Source organism: Podarcis liolepis, assembly GCF_965112155.1.
Source record: "Podarcis liolepis genome assembly, chromosome: 10".
In the NCBI taxonomy this organism is placed as follows: Eukaryota; Metazoa; Chordata; class Lepidosauria; order Squamata; family Lacertidae; genus Podarcis; species Podarcis liolepis.
The window spans coordinates 71,500,266-71,516,451 of NC_139562.1; the positions used below are offsets into that span (position 1 = coordinate 71,500,266).

The 16,186-nt window shown below is 43.9% G+C and overlaps 1 protein-coding gene across 10 annotated transcripts in view; it reads right to left on the bottom strand.

Annotated features, from left to right (window-relative positions):
• The window catches only part of CACNA2D1 (calcium voltage-gated channel auxiliary subunit alpha2delta 1), a 368,618-nt gene that overhangs the window by 274,941 nt on the left and 77,491 nt on the right, over positions 1-16,186 (bottom strand). For all 10 annotated transcript variants that reach the window (XR_014516731.1, XR_014516732.1, XR_014516733.1 and 7 more), the window contains exon 3: positions 10,296-10,412. Coding sequence is in view for 6 of the 10 variants with exons in the window: in XM_083463958.1 (XP_083320084.1) it covers positions 10,296-10,412 (117 nt within the window). In the remaining 4 variants the exon portion in view is untranslated. The remainder of the gene's footprint in view (positions 1-10,295; positions 10,413-16,186) is intronic.

The window sequence follows — 16,186 nt, forward strand, 5'->3', positions numbered from 1 at the left end:
AAAAGCTGTAATGTTTCTGGAGGCTTAACAAAACACATACAGTGGAACCTCTACTCATGACCACAATCCGTTCCAGAGGCCCGTCCTTATGGCGAAATGGGTCGCTGGTAGAAGCACCATTGTGCACAGACACATTTGGCAGCAGCCCGCTTCTGCGCATGCAAGAATCGTGGCAAACTCGGTGTTTACTTCCGGGTTTGCTGTGGTCGTGACTTGGAATGGGCCTAAATAGAGTGGGATGTAAGTAGAGGTTCTATTGTGTTTTTGTATCGCAGAAGCATACTTCAGAGCATAACAGGTTGAAATAGGGCAGTCAATGTGGGGTCCTCCATATGTTGTTGCATTTGAAATCTCATCAGGCCCAGTCCCCAGGGTGAATGGCCAAGGAAAATGGGAGCTGTAGTCCAACAGCACCATGTTGACTATCCCTGGGTTATACAAACAAAACAATGCTACAGTTTAGGCCATACTAGTGCAACTCGTAGCCCATCTAGGATAAAGAAAACTCTGATCCTAAACCTCCACTGCCATGCGTCTACACTGTACTCATTTCATGAGAAAGGCTTTGGGAGTAAATCCCAAGGAAAACTCTGTACCCATTGCCTTGTGGCACATCTTCGGGCTAAGGCAGGCATAGGCAAACTCGGCCCTCCAGATGTTTTGGGACTACAACTCCCATGATCCCTAGCTAACAGAACCAGTGGTCAGGGATGATGGGAATTGTAGACCCAAAACATATGGAGGGCTGAGTTTGCCTATGCCTGGGTAAGGAGTAAACCCTACAAAAATCCTAAGATGGTTGGATTGCCTCTTGTACCCCTCCTGCCGGTACCAAATGTATTGCTCTGCTTTTCTTTGGACCGCATCTGTGAAGCTGAGAGGAAGGTACTGTCGTCTGACTAGCCCAGGACACTGCCCAGGCTTGTGCCCCGGAGAGGTCACTATTAATGCAGCAAAAACAACGTGGGAGGCAACAGTTATGAGTCACTGGTCTCTGCAGCCACAGTAGGTGCTGTGGTTCTCCAGCGGTCTGACTTCACCTCCAAAGGCACACTCTATTGCTTCTCATGATGGATGTCAACTCCAACTCCAGTAAGGCCTAAATTTATGTTTTCCTATTGTTCTGAACCAAATGAACTTGGCTTCCTACATCAACAATGTCTTAAACAATGGTTTATAGGAATGGCTGTGTGTAGCATGCAACGGAAATCTCCAAAGCAACCATCTAAACAGAAGAGGATTGATAACATTTGGGAGGCTATGGTTATGGACAAACTAGAACTGTGCAGGGACTCCCCAGTCCTCCCTGTAGCCCTGATCTGTGGCTCCCATATCAGGGTGATTCACCCTATAACAGCAATAAAAGTCTCTGTTGTTTTTAAGTGAATTTGCTGCACTAGAAAGACAGAGCACCTAAAGTTTTAGTATGCACTTGAATCCCTCCTGAAAAACACGGACAGTCCAGAGTCACCCATAGAAAGCTTGAAAACCATTGGTTTAGACAGGCCTAGAAAGTGGACCAAACCAAACCGTCTCTTCAGAAACAGAAAACCAAACCAAATTGTTGGTGCTGCCTAGAGATAGCAAGCAATGAGAGACAGGGGCACAGAGCAAGAGCAACTGTTGACCAGCCTGCCAGAAACCTCTTATGTAGCTGTTGGAAGACTGGGATCAAGCTAGACAGGGTACAGAAAGACATGGTTGTCATGACAACTATCCCAGCACAGATGCAGCCAAGCTGAGATGGGAGCTAGTCCTGACAACAGATCCCTCTCCTAGCAACCATGTGCGTTTCTCAGGATGGGGGGGGGGGAATCAGAGGCCAAAGAATCCCATATTTATAATCTTCTCTTTTTAAACAGGATTGCTGTACCTCAGCAAGTGCCCCATTAACAAATTGAGAGCTTCTCAGCCTGCTACTAACAATCCAGTTGGATTTTCTAAAATCCCAGTTTTATGTAGGGGAGAATTGTTTATTTAACACACTTCAATCCTGCTTTTCTTCCAAAAGACTTTGGGTGGAATTCAACACACAGGGAATATGCACACAGGGAATGAGGCCTGCTTGCACAGGGGGGCTTTCCCCCTCTCCTCTACCCACATACCCCCTAAACCTAGTCTGGGTTTCCCCCAACCCTTCTACAGTTAGGGGGCATGGAAGATACATACTACATTCTTTTGGCAGGTTTCATTGGCGGGCTCAACATATAAGAGAAAATATTAGATAGATTTTGCTATAATTTGGTACTAATCATTATGCTTCCGATAGCATACAGTCTGATTAGTTGAAACTATGTGTGTGTAGTTTTTAATTCAAGCATGCAGAGCAGGATGTGTGTTTGACAAGAAGCTGTAAATAAAGTGAAAGGTCACTGTTGAGCTCAGTCTTTCTGCACGCACAGCACCAAATAATTGGGTTAGCCTAGACTGAATGACATTTAGCAAAATACAGAACGCCATTTAATAGGATAGTATGGCGACTTAAGTGCTGGTGGCACTGTGGTCTAAACCACTGAGCCTCTTGGGCTTGCCGATCGGAAGGTCAGCGGTTCAAATCCATGCAACAGGGTGCGCTCCCGTTGCTCTGTCCCAGCTCTTGCCAACCTAGCAGTTCGAAAGCACACCAGTGCAAGTAAATAAATAAGTACCGCTGTGGCGGGAAGGTAAACTGCGTTTCTGTGTGCTCTGACACTCGCCACAGTGTCCCATTGTGCCAGAAGCAGTTTAGTCATGCTGGCCACATGACCCGGAAAGCTGTCTGCGGACAAACGCCGGCTCCCTCGGCCTGAAAGCGAGATGAGCGCTGCAAACCCTTTGATTGGACTTAACTGCCCAGGGGTCCTTTACCTTTACCTACCAATTTGAGCTTGCATCCTGTACAATGATAGCTACTGAGGTATTTCCACCAGTAGACTGCAGCTGGAAGCCAAAGGAAGGGAATTCACACCCTTACCTGTAGGAACCAGGGAGCAGAAATACACTCCTGGGGGAACCGTTAATAGCCACCATTTAATACCTATTTGGTGTATTAATATGAGTTTGCCACTGCCCAGTGTGTGAGAAGGCCTTCAGTACTTCTCACACAAACAGAAGTCTTCCCAGGATTTATGTCCTGCACATATGCTCAGATTCCACTCAACCAGGGAAGCAAGCAACCCTCCTCCCTCTTCCAATTGCTGCTGATAAAACGTCTCCTGGGCTGAGGAGCCAGGCCTCTCTGCCACAAGCCTCCTTGGATGTAGTTTATGAGCCAATCGAGACAATGTGGGAGTAGCAATTCTTCACGTGGCAGGCAGTCTCCACTCCACTCCACGAGAAGGAGAGCTGAGTATCTGCCAAAAGTGTCCCCAGGCTAAGTCAGTTAATTGGTTTCTAGGCAGACTAGCTATGCCAGTTGCAGCCTCATCACATGGATAATGGCAAAGTAGTCACTGCTTAAAAGAAGGCGGCGGCGGCGGCAGCAAGCCACCTGGTTCTCTCTTCTAACTAGGCCCTGCTGATGTCAGCTAGCTAATGCCACGAGGGCTACAGACAGAAGGGGCACTCCGTGACAGCACAGCTTTGCTGCATGCTGCCAGTTGCTGTGAGCGTCACCAGCAGACAAGACAGACGTCCTGGCATCTGTGAGCTGTAACTGAACCACAAAGGCCAGTAAAAATCTCAGCTCATCGCTGGCATGCGGCTGTTAGAAACCACCCAGACTGTCACCATACCAGTAGTCTGGGACGCTGTTTTGCATGCTGATCATAGACACAGTTCTTAATGAATATAGAGGGTTTGGGGAGTCTGGTTTATTTATTAGATATTAGGCTGGTTGACAGCACTAACAAATTCACTAGAATGATGAACAGGTTCATTAATTCTTTGGAGATTTGAAGCATAGATTCTGTTTTTGCTTGCCTGCTAGTTTTCTTCCTTCCCCTTCTTTATTCAACTGTAACCCAGTGGGTAATGCTTGCCCTTTTTAAAATGTTTGTACAGTGCTGAGTTTTGACAGCAATAAGTCTTAATAATGCTTGACATTCATATATTGCTTTAGATAGTGTTCAGAGCAGTGAGTGGGTGAGGTGTCCACCCATAGCCACAGCTGAGAACAGGCTAAAATATTAACGATTTACTTAAAATGAAATTAGAAAATAAAATCCTATTATTTCTGAGACAATTCCAAAGTTTAGACCTTGTCACATTAGTGATGGCATCATTGGGGATCCAGGGGTCCCAGCCTCTTACCAACAACCCTTTCACTCAAGTGCTTTAATTCATTTGTTTGGAAACTGAGATGCAAGGCTACCAGACTAAACCAAAATTACAATTCATTCTCTAGAATGCCTCCAGTATCTAGCTGGTGTGTATAAGAATATACTGCTTTAAAGTTATTTGAGGGGAGCCCCCAAACCCTAGAAATTTGTGTTGCATTGGTGGGCATATCAGGATTTAAACACTCATCCTGAGTCTTCTCCACAAATCTACATTACAACATCATACACCGAATAAGGCACACATTGGCACCAGATCCACACTGGTGCTGTGGAACATGTGCAAGATTCCTTCTGTGCCAATGAGGATGGCAAGCTAAGAACTTGAGCAAGAAGGCGGCAGCAGACTTTATTTAGCAAGGAATGGTGGCAACACATTTTTGCTATGAAAGCCCAATTCACCACAAAGCTCTGAATAGGTACATGATGTGCTGGTCTGAAATTTGCAGACCCTACAAGAGGAAAACAAAATAGGTGCAACATACCAGCTGCTGATCTGATGATGTGGTTTTCAGGAATTCTCTCTCACAATTCACACTTGCTCTTGCCTCCTTCCTGCCTTGAACAAGCATTCTGCATGACGTCTCTTTCCTTTCTACTCCTGCATTATTTCTTCATGCTCATTTTTCTTCTTTAATCACACTGCATACTTAGGTACTACTGTCTTGCTTCACATAATGCAATTCCATGAAAATCTATCCTGACTCCGACTGTTCTTGAGCCACATTCTGACACCTGACATAGTGACATAGATACACTAAAAACCAGTTGCTTGATCCATCTAGTTCCCAACTCTAAGCCTTGCTTGATTGGCCAGCGATCTTGTGCAGACCATGTTCACTGGCAGGCTCATGGCAGGTAATGCTCAATAAATTTGGTTATTATTGATATATGATCTGTTAAATCCTGGAACTGTGCTTCCTGGACTAAGAGTAAGAGCTGCATCTTGTGTAACCTTTGAAAGATATGCTTGCAAATATGTCATATCCATAAAAACACAAAAACAGAAGCATTCAGAAGAGTAGAGAATGCAACCTCTGTCATTTCTACTTCTGCAGTTTTGCTACACATGTGTTTTATTGCTCTCAGAACATTAATAGAAGCCTTTTAGGCTCCAAACCTCTCTTTGGGGCATACTGTATATGTGAATCTAGCATTTATGGATTGTCCTTTATTCTTGTAAGCCACTTAAAATATTTCATTGTGAAAAGAGGCTAAAGAGGATACTTTTAACAAGGCAAAGAGTGGCTCTGAGCCACTAAACAGGATGCTGGAATTTCCCTCTGACCTTGGCTAAATCTTCCAGTTTGATAGCTTTGAGTGTGCAATCCTGCTTTCCCACTTCTGGGAACTCCATCTATGCCCTGTGCAAAGCTCCCAGCAGGTCAGAGCACTGAAGTACCAATTTACTGTTTTTCACTGCAGTTAACATAATTAAAATGAAAGCCATGACTGACCTATGTTAATCCTCTGTGACTGGGCCATGGCTTCACGGCTGTCTTTGACAACTGCTGTACATCCCATGCTCTTATCTTACTCTCAATTTGAGCAAAAAAGGGGGGGGTTGTTGACATTCAAAGCATGTGTTCAGTTTCTCCAATTTTCAGTTTGGTTCATTGTGTAAGAGATTACAGATAGATACCACATTTTATTTTAATAAACAAAAAGCAGTCTTTCATCTGAATGTCACCAAGCGTTTGCCATGAACTAGCTACCTTCCAGGTGAGGACTCCTCTAGGCCTCTATAGTAAATGAGATACAAAGCCCATGAGCAGATGCTGAGGATGCCCTTTGAGGCCCTAACTCAGGGATGCAAAACCCATGTTGTAGGACTCCAACTCCCATCAGCCCTGGCCAACACAACTGCCCTTGGCAACCATCCAAAATTTGTGGCTACCTTGAGCCTAGCCTTCTCAGATTAGCTTCTGTGAGCAGAGACTTCTGGTTCTGCAGCACCTCCTACCAGGAGTGGACCTTGGTAATATGCCACAGTGTGGCAGGGCCATTTGACACCCTCCTTGCAGCCCTCACAGCACCGCTTAAGCTGGGCTTTTGGAAGGAGGTGCAAGGCTCTGGAAGGGTCCTAGAGCTCTCTCACCTCCTTCCTAAAACCCAGTAAGCACTTGCCTAGCTTTGGGAAGGAGGACTCTAGGACCCTCTCACATCCTTCCTGAAACCCGGCAAGCTCTTACCAGGCTGTGAGAAGCACCCTCTGCAGCTGGGCACCCAGTACGAATGCACTGCTCACATTGCCCTAAAACTGCCCCTACTACCTGAAACTGATATTGAATCTTCCATGTGCCCCCATTTCAGATGCTCCATTCCTCATTCAAGCTGATTTTTGCATGAGCATTTCCATATGCAATTCAACCAGCTGAGTTGAGGGTTCATTAACTGTGAAATAAAAGAGAAATCCCAACCTGGCTAACAAAGGACTGTTTTTTAATTCTATTTTATTTGTCTGTTTATGTTTACAGAAAGCAGAAGAGTTGCATGATTCAGTCTTGAATTAGACTTAGATTAGATTTACTTGCCTTCCAAAGATGGGGGAATCTGTGACCTTCCAGATGTTGCTGGACTCAAACCCCCATCATTCCAGAACTCTGGCCATGCTGGTTGGGGCTGATGGGAGTCCAACATCCAGAAGACCACAGGTTCCCCAACCACGGCCAATGGTCAGCAGCTCTTATGCCATCTGTCATGGATGCTTTACTTGAGATTCCTGCGTTGCAGGGGGCTGGACTCAGTGACCCTCTGGGTCCCTTTACAATTCTAGGATTCTGGAATTATTTATTTAAAATATGTATACCCTGCCTTTTGTTCCACCAGACTTATCACAGCAGACCTACAGCACAATTTAAAGTACCACAATAAAAGTAATTTCATAGATCAAAGCAACCACGAACTAAACAGCAGCAGCATGTGCAGCACCAATAATCCACAAGAACTCGGACCACAAAACCTAGCAGGCAGTACACCACAACTCCAGAACAGAACAATCTAAAAGATAACTGGGACAGAACAAGACAAGTTCATCTGGGGTGGGAATTCAACGCTACTACTGCAGATGACCTGAGTGACTGGGAAGGTTTATTCAACCTTTTGCCATTGAGTTCTGACCCTTCCCCCTTACCAATGAGCCAGTCGTTTCTGAAACTAGCTAGTTGTTCTGAAAATAAAGTGACCAGAGCAATAGGCACTGTAATGAAACTGAATTTCATTTAACATTATTAAGCAGAAACAAGCATGGTAACTCTGAAACAAGGAATTTTCTGAGCTTTGCACATACAGGTACTATGATGGTAGACTAAACTGATCATATGAATTACAGTTGCTGAGAACAGGGATATATATGCATAGCTGACTGTGGAAGCACTGCTTTTCATTTACATTCTTTCTTTGTAACCTGATAAAGCAATCCACTACTTTTATATTTAGGGAAAGTCATCACCATTCATATTTGTTTATTTTCATCATTCTCAGGCTTTGTCTCTGTGCAATGCCTAGGGAGTATAATTTACTCTGCCAGTTCCCTTGGCTATGCTAGCGCATGAACTGTTGATGTCACTCACTGACATCTTCCTCAGGGCAACACTACAGGCCACGTTCTTCTCTTGCATCATGTCTCCTCTAGGACTCTGCTCTTAATTAACACTTTGAGACATTTCAGCTCCCAGCAATAATACCCAATGTAGTGATTAGTGATGGTTACAATAGCATGCCATGTCATTCCAGTCTTTAGGAGACAACAGTGTAACTGTAGATACACACATGCCTGGATTTCAAATATGAACACCTGTGCATCACTCAATGGCCACTTAGAAAAATCAGTAAGCCAAGCAGGCAGCTCCTAAAAGACACAAATACAGGTAGGAAGCTTGTAAGAACCTACTCAGCTTCAGAAGATAACAAGAGAGCATCACAAGCATAACAAAATACCCCAGGGTAGGGCAGCACATCGAGAAACGATGAAGCCTAGTAATGAAATCAGCTGGCAAATCAGATGCAGGAAGCACAACATGCCGTAATAGACTGGACCACAGCAGAATGAGAAACAAAACACTCTTAATAGGGCAACCACAGAGACTCCCAAATCAGAAATTAAGAAATATTAGTTTACAAGAATGTGCAGCAAGGAGCAAAACAACAGGGTTTTGAAGACTTCAGGACACAAGATTAATGAGGCAGTTTCCTGACTCAGAAGTAAGAGTCTTGGTGGCTTGGAATGCTTGCTGGAATCCAAGATGGTCCTTATGGCCCCAGAAATTCTTTTGCTTGAATTTTAGGCTAAGAAGCAGGTAAGTCCTCCAAACCTCCCCACCCCATGCACCCATTTACTTTCAGTGGTGCTCCAACAAAATTGGAAGAAGAAGTTCCCTCACAGACCCTGGCACCAGGCACCAGGCACCAGATATAAGAAGGCCACAGACAGAAAGACTTCCCTTCCTTGCTCCATTCCACCATTGCCACTGGAGCAGCAGGCCAGATAAGTTGTGTGTAGGAGAGAGCCAGGCTTTGGACAGTCTCTGGAAGGGACACATCAGATCCCAGCATGCTCACAATGACGTGACATGGCAGGCATTGATTTAGCTCAGAAGGAAGGTAAGAATAGCAATAAGCTTCTTTTTTAACTGGGGCAGGAAGAATCTGGATTTCTAAAATTCTGAGCCTGACCAAGCAGAGTTTACTCCATCACCACACAAAGTTCAATCTGAATGCTCAGAGCTAGTAATGCATTATGACTTAAGGGGAAAGAATCAGACTGGTGCATAGAGATCCAGGTCTCTTGATTTCTAGTTCCAACCTCCATGGTCAGTGGCGGAGCTTCATGCTCCAGCACCGGGGGGCGGAGAGCAGGCGGGGGCGTGGCTGGCGTGCGCCCCGGGGGGCGTGGCTGGCACGCACCCGGGGGCTTGGCGCGCATCCTGGGGGCGTGGTACACCGCCTGCAGGGGCATGGCGCCCAGCGGGGGGGCAGTCATGATTGCACCCCACCTTGATCGTGGTGCTGGGGGCGGTGCACTCCCCCCCCCCGCTTCCTCCGCCAGTGTTCATGGTGAAAGCAGAATCCTGCAGGATCCCCACACTTACACTTGGCTCCATCGCCACTTTCCTAAGAGCTTTGTGACCTACAGGTGACATTCAAACAGCTGCTTAGACTCAGGTGTCCAAGAAAAGTTGGTCTAGGAGTTTGCATATCTTTGCATAGGCATTTTCTGCCACAATCAAAGATCACAAGACAATTGATTTTAGATGGTATAATCCCAGTGAGCATATTTTATTGAGGGCGTTTCAGATCATTTCAAAAATTCCCACCCAGCGTTCATTAAACAATCCGCATCTGAAAGGCAGTGGGTGGCCAAACCTATTTCAAACAGCTGCATAGGTTTTAGTGTGGCTGCTGCAATGGAGTGAGAGAAATCCTGTGTGATTTTAAAGAAAATTGATTAATAGAAGCCATGGGGTCCCAAATTGGATGTGGGCTGTAGTAACCCATTACTCCCATGGCATCCTTTGATAAAACCATCCCCATTGTTAGCATAGGGTTGCTGCTGCTGTTTTTGTTCATGAGCAAGTCTCACACTGCTTGTGATTCTCACCCGTGGTCTGTCATTGCACCACTGTGTATTTATGCAATACAAGTTATTTTGTAGTGTTGTGTGTCTTTTTAACAGGTTTTTGAGATTTCTGATTAGCATAAAATATATCCATGTCACAAGCATCAATGTAAGAGTATCAAACAACCTCTTTATACTCCTGTTTGCCATCTGGCAAATGGTCCCCAGTCCGTCAATCAACAGCCTAAGCATCTGCCCTCTGCTAGCCAACTAAGAAGTGGATTTTCCATCATAACGTCCCAAGTCATCACTCTGTCTATATCTCATCCTATACACGTCAGGATAACACTGCCCAGGATTTCACAGGGAAAAAACAAACAACAGACATGCTTCATCAACTGAACATGAAGACTCAAGGGGGCAAAGTTACATTAAACAACAATTCAGAAATATAAACAAGAAAATAACCAGTCTATACAAACCACCAATGCTGTTGATCTGTTACTCAGGAGTTTTTCAATTTCTCGGGCTGCACTTTCTACCAGCTGCCTTGCATTGTTGGCCTCCACGGTATATAAGTCTGTGTTTCGCAGGTATATCTGAACAAGGACACAAAAAGAGGCAGTCAGGCACTGTTATGAGGCTTAGCATGAGCAATAGAAAATTCATGGCACATAAGCTGAATTTCTCCCCCACCGGCAAGCAATTCTCATCTGACACTGGTGGTCCTATTAGAATCAAGGTGTTGTAAAACATCTGGCACTTGGTAAAAGTTGTAAGACAGAGATGAGGCACACTTTGATGTTACATCTCATTGGTTTTGCTTTTAACATCCCAGAGATGCATGAACTCATGTGTACTTAACTGTGAAGCTCTTAATGCTAAATAACAACTCCTCTGTCATGAACACCCAATGTAGGGCCACTTTGCATGTCTCCAAGGATGCAGATGTTTGCCATTAATAGTTTCGTACACTAGTTTCAATACAGAGGACTTGATCACCTTTATCTTGGTTTGCTAATACTCCTCCTGTGGGTTACATTATTTATATTCTCACTTTTCTGGTGGGCACCTGAAGTGGAGCGATGCATGTATGTACTTTGATCACTCAACACTTAATGACTCAAAACTACAGCCCTGCTCAGCCAAACTGCTCATGCATTCTACCAACATAGGAGCAGGGCCACACCAACTAGTCTCAGCCCTGACCTCATGTACGCTAACTAGCCCCACTCCTGGCACCCATGCATGGGTGCAAACATATATAGGCTCCTTCCCTGTAGACCAGGAGTTGGGAACCTGTGCCCCTGCCACCCAAGTGGTAGGGCATCTGTTTTGCATGAAGGTCCCAGTTTAAATTCCCAGCACCTAAAGATAGGACCAGAAGAGACCCCTGTCTGAAATTCGAGAGAGCCACTCCTAGTCAATGTAAACGATACTGAGCTAAGATGGTCTGAGCTTTCTTTGTTTCTGATGTTGCTGGACTACAACTGCCATAAGCCCTGCCCATGGGCTATGCTGACCTGGGCTGATGGAAACCCAACAACATCCAGCAGACCACCAGAAGGTGGAATAAGATGCTATGGTAAAAAATCTCTTTGGTAGGAAACTATTTCTTTGCTCCTTTCATAGACCTATGCTGTTAGGAGAGAGATGAGGGAGAATGCCACCTAAGATTGATAGGAAGAGAAGGTTAATTGGGAATAAAATGAGCAAATGCCCCCAAAAACCTGCACACAAGATAAAAAAAAAGGTAAGCCTCCGAATTAATTATAATCAACAGTTTTACTACTGACATCAAGAGGATGTGCACTGCCGTCTATGAAAGCAGATACCTCAAGGCTAAGTAAGTAAATAAGGAAAATGCATTTATCAATTCAACAGATGGCCTGAGTTTACACAAACATTATGCCCCTGCTTACTGGGTGTCACATTGTCTCAAGGGAAGTAAACTCAAGCAGCATAAACACAGGCCTAATTCACTGGCCAACTTCCAGCAGCTTCTGGCACACAATATTTCCAAAAATAAGCAAAAAACCTATTGTGGTTTGGAAACTGTCAACAAACCCAAAAAGCAGGTCCAAGCTTTCCTATTATTTCACTAAGTCTTGTCAATCTAGCCCTGACTGAAAGTGGTTTCCCAGCATCTCAGACAGGGGTCTTCCACCCCACCTGCTACTTGATCCTTTTAACTGGGAGGTGTCAAAGGTTGAACATGGGATCTTCTGAATACTAAGCATGCTTATATTGAAACTGTTGTGGGTCACCTTGAAAATTCATGTGAATTAAAGTTCTTTGGGAGGAAAATATTTTAAATAACTAAATGTGTTCCATTCTTATGCTTCATACAAAGTAGTCAAAAGGTACCCAAAATTTATTATTTTTCAGCTGCTTCTGTGGTCTAGAGTCTAAAGAACTCACTGGAAGCAGTGTGGTAGTTTTTACCAAAAGCATACAAATTAACAAAGCCTTTATGTAAGTTTTTCAATTAGTTTCCTGTTTTGCTAAAAGCTCTTCAGGTTGATGGTAAAATCCTCCCACATGTATAAATCCATTCTCTAAGGTCATCATAAGACCAATTTTATGTCAATATACAAGGATGCTTCCAACTCAAGAGAGAGAGTGCCATTGTTATTCCCTTACTGTTCTTCATATGCTGCATATTTATTCAAAGTTAATGGCCTGTGATATTTTCTGCATGTTGATACAAGGCTGCACACAATGCAAAAGTCTCTGCCTAATGTGCAAAGAGTTAAGAAGGCTGCCAAACAGCACGTCCTTCTACTCCACTGTGTCTTCAAAGACACATTTTACACATCTCTCACAAAGAGCCAATTACCTCTCTTGCTCTTAAGGCTACCATGGGGAATTGGGACATTTTCGTATGAATTAAGAGAGAGGCAGATGAGCCATATAACAAGAACACATATACAGTGGTCCCTCTTAATGTTTCACATAAAGCCTCCATTGCTAGGGTCTGAGGTGTCATTGATTTATTTTCCCTACTTGTGATGCTTAATGAAGTTAAAATAAAAAATTTCAAACAGCCCTGCAATACAGAGATACACAACTTTTGCTTTGCTTCTGCCCGTAACCCATCACACACAAAAATGGAATGCAAGAATGGCATAACCAAGTCTGAAATAACTCACAAGCCAAAAAGCTGACCAAACATTAAGATAGCTAGACTATGAGGATGATTTTGTGCGCCAGTGATATGGCATTGTTCAACGGGTGAAGAGATAAAATGAGACAGTAACACACATACCCCTTCAAAACATGGCATGATTGGTTGGCGTGAAGAAATAAAAAAAGCTTATTAAAGGCATTGAGGGGTATTTAACTAATATTTATTTACCTGAAGAAAGCTTACTGCAATTAATGGGCCTAACTGAGTCATGATCATTAATTTCAGTGGCTCTACTCTTTGTTAAATACCACCCATGAGTTTTAAACATCTCTGTCAAATCTGAAACTTTAAAGTATCACATGGTGTACTATTGTTTTAAAAAAGGTTGTTTTCTTGTGTTACATCGTTAAATAAATAGGTTTTTTTACAAATAAATAAAAATAAAACGCTGCCGAAATGTTAGGAGTTGCCCCAAATATTTTGCTTCTTGAGGCAAGAGACAAAATGGCGCTCCTGTCTTTCCGCATATAGAAGCTGACCATTATGGCAACTGACTCTTACTTCAACACTAGTGGTGGGAGAGCAAGCTAACTTAGGAAGTGTGGCTCTGTCCTTTGACAGCTCACTGCTGCCTCCATGCCTTTTGGCAGGCAAAAGCAAACTCAGCCCTCCAGATGTTATGGGACTACAACTCCCATCATCCATAGCTAACAGGACCAGTGGTCAGGGATGATGGGAGCTGTAGTTCAAAACATCTGGAGGGCCGAGTTTGCCTACACCTGCCTTTTGGCATTGGCCTTCTGAGGCAGTTGCCTCACTTCGCCTCATGGTAAGGCTGCCCCAGTATACCAGTAGAAACATATGCTTCTTAAAAATATGATGGTAGACATAACTGAAGGCCTTCCGCTTTACTGACTAATATGTCCTGTACAGTCTGAGATTCGCACAAGGCTCCTGGGAAGCTATCCTGGCAAGGCTGGCTTGCATTGTGGTTTACACAGCTTTAGACATTAACACCAAAAATCATCATGCCTCTTTAAAGACTATTTTTTATGGCACAAATTTTAATATACTCAGTCCACTACTATAGTCCCCAAGGGCTTCTGTCGTAATAAGGCTTAATCTTTAAGAAGCCATTAAAAACATGTTCTTCCTACAGGAGTTTAAACATAGTCACACCGCTTTGGAAATCCTGTGCACGTGGTGTAACTTTTGTACTAAAAACCCAAGAATTCTATATCCTCCAACATATACCACAGATGAAAATAGAGGTGATTATTGTGTTTTTGTAACCAGACAAGAGGCCACTGCCTGTGCCACATACAGACTGACAATTATTTTCCTCCTGGTGCTGTGGGTTAAACCACAGAGCCTAGGACTTGCCAATCAGATGGTCGACAGTTCGAATCCCCGTGACAGGATGAGCTCCCGTTGCTCGGTCCCTGCTCCTGCCAGCCTAGCAGTTCGAAAGCATGTCAAAGTGCAAGTAGATAAATAGGTACCGCTCCGGCGGGAAGGTAAACAGCATTTCCATGCGCTGCTCTGGTTCGCCAGAAGCGGCTTAGTCATGCTGGCCACATGACCCGGAAGCTATATGCCAGCTCCCTCAGACAGTAAAGCGAGATGAACGCCGCAACCCTAGATTCGGTCACGACTGGACCTAATGGTCAGGGGCCCCTTTACTTTTACCTTTACAACAGCCTAACTTGTACTAGCTTCTGAAGCAGGGAATGTTTTCTTCAGTTGCCCTAGCCCATCTCCTGGCACATCTAGTAATGGCTTTGGTAAATGGCTGATGAGCTGCCCCTCCGAGATCCTGCTTTCAGGAGGTGGCTGAAACTTGAAGAACAAGTGAAGCTGGGATGGTAGAGAATTCTGTCAGAAACAGCAGCAGAAATTCCCACAATCTGCTTATTTGTCAGAAGTGAAGAATGGAAACCATGAAATGCATTAGTGGTTATTTCAGACCTTAAATATTGCACAAATAATTGTGTTATTTAATGCATTGTTTTTTATGTCTCCCTTCTGTTGAAATGCATTGAAATTAATCACATAATTTAGTACCTGTATGTAAGATTCAGCTACAGCAGATAGGAAGATTAATAATGTAGCTTTTAGCAGAAGCCAAATTGTAACAGAACAGAAACAATGAAGACTGTAACAAAACCATGGTGGGACAGAAATCGTGGCGGCCTTACAACTCTTGTGTGCATTTTTGTGTACACTAACAATGTTTTAAAATGACATTCTCTTCCCACAATGTAAAAAAATAAAGACAGTTGTTTGCCAGGAAGAAATATCAGAAAACCAAGAGTAAGTCTTGGCAGGGGGTTGGACTCGATGGCCCTTGTGGGCTCTTCCAACTCTATGATTCTATGAATAAGGACCACTGTGTTACGTATATGAAATTCACACAGTGGCAGAATAGGAATTTACTGCATCAGAACATGGAACAAGACAAGGAGAAAGTACTTGAAACTGCATAATCACCTTGCAAAACTGGGGCCATATTTTATAACATTTCAGGGGAATAACTACTGGCATTCCCTGTTCCAAGCATGCCTATGCTGGAGCATCTTAGGAGTGGACCAGTACTCAGAAATAAGCTTTCTGATACTGTGCTTCCTAAAAACAATACTTTCCATTTCAGAATATCTATATACACAATATTTCTCTTTTTCTCCCTTGGTTTTTTTTCTGGTGGCTTGCTGTTGTTGTTTAGTTGTTTAGTCGTGTCCGACTCTTCGTGACCCCCTGGACCAGAGCACAGCAGGCACCCCTGTCTTCCACTGCCTCCCGCAGCTTGGTCAAACTCATGTTCATAGCTTCGAGAACACTGTCCAACCATCTCGTCCTCGGTCGTCCCCTTCTCCTTGTGCCCTCAATCTTTCCCAACATCAGGGTCTTTTCCAATGAGTCTTCTCTTCTCGTGAGGTGACCAAAGTCTTGGAGCCTCAGCTTCCTGATCTGTCCTTTCTCCCAGTGTCCTGCTGCTTGATAGACAAGACACAATGGATGTACAAAACTCTATAGAAAACTTTGTGCTTGGCACATGTTGTCAATCTGAAGAAATAAACCCAAAAGAATAGAGATGGTGGGACATATTTAGAGAGATAAGAAAGATGGATACTAAGTAGAGAGAAGCTTGCTCCTCTAATGTCCCATTGAAACATGGAACACATCACACAGGATTCTGGATCAGGTTCATATAAAGTAGGTCCAAGGGTGATTTGTGCACCTGTC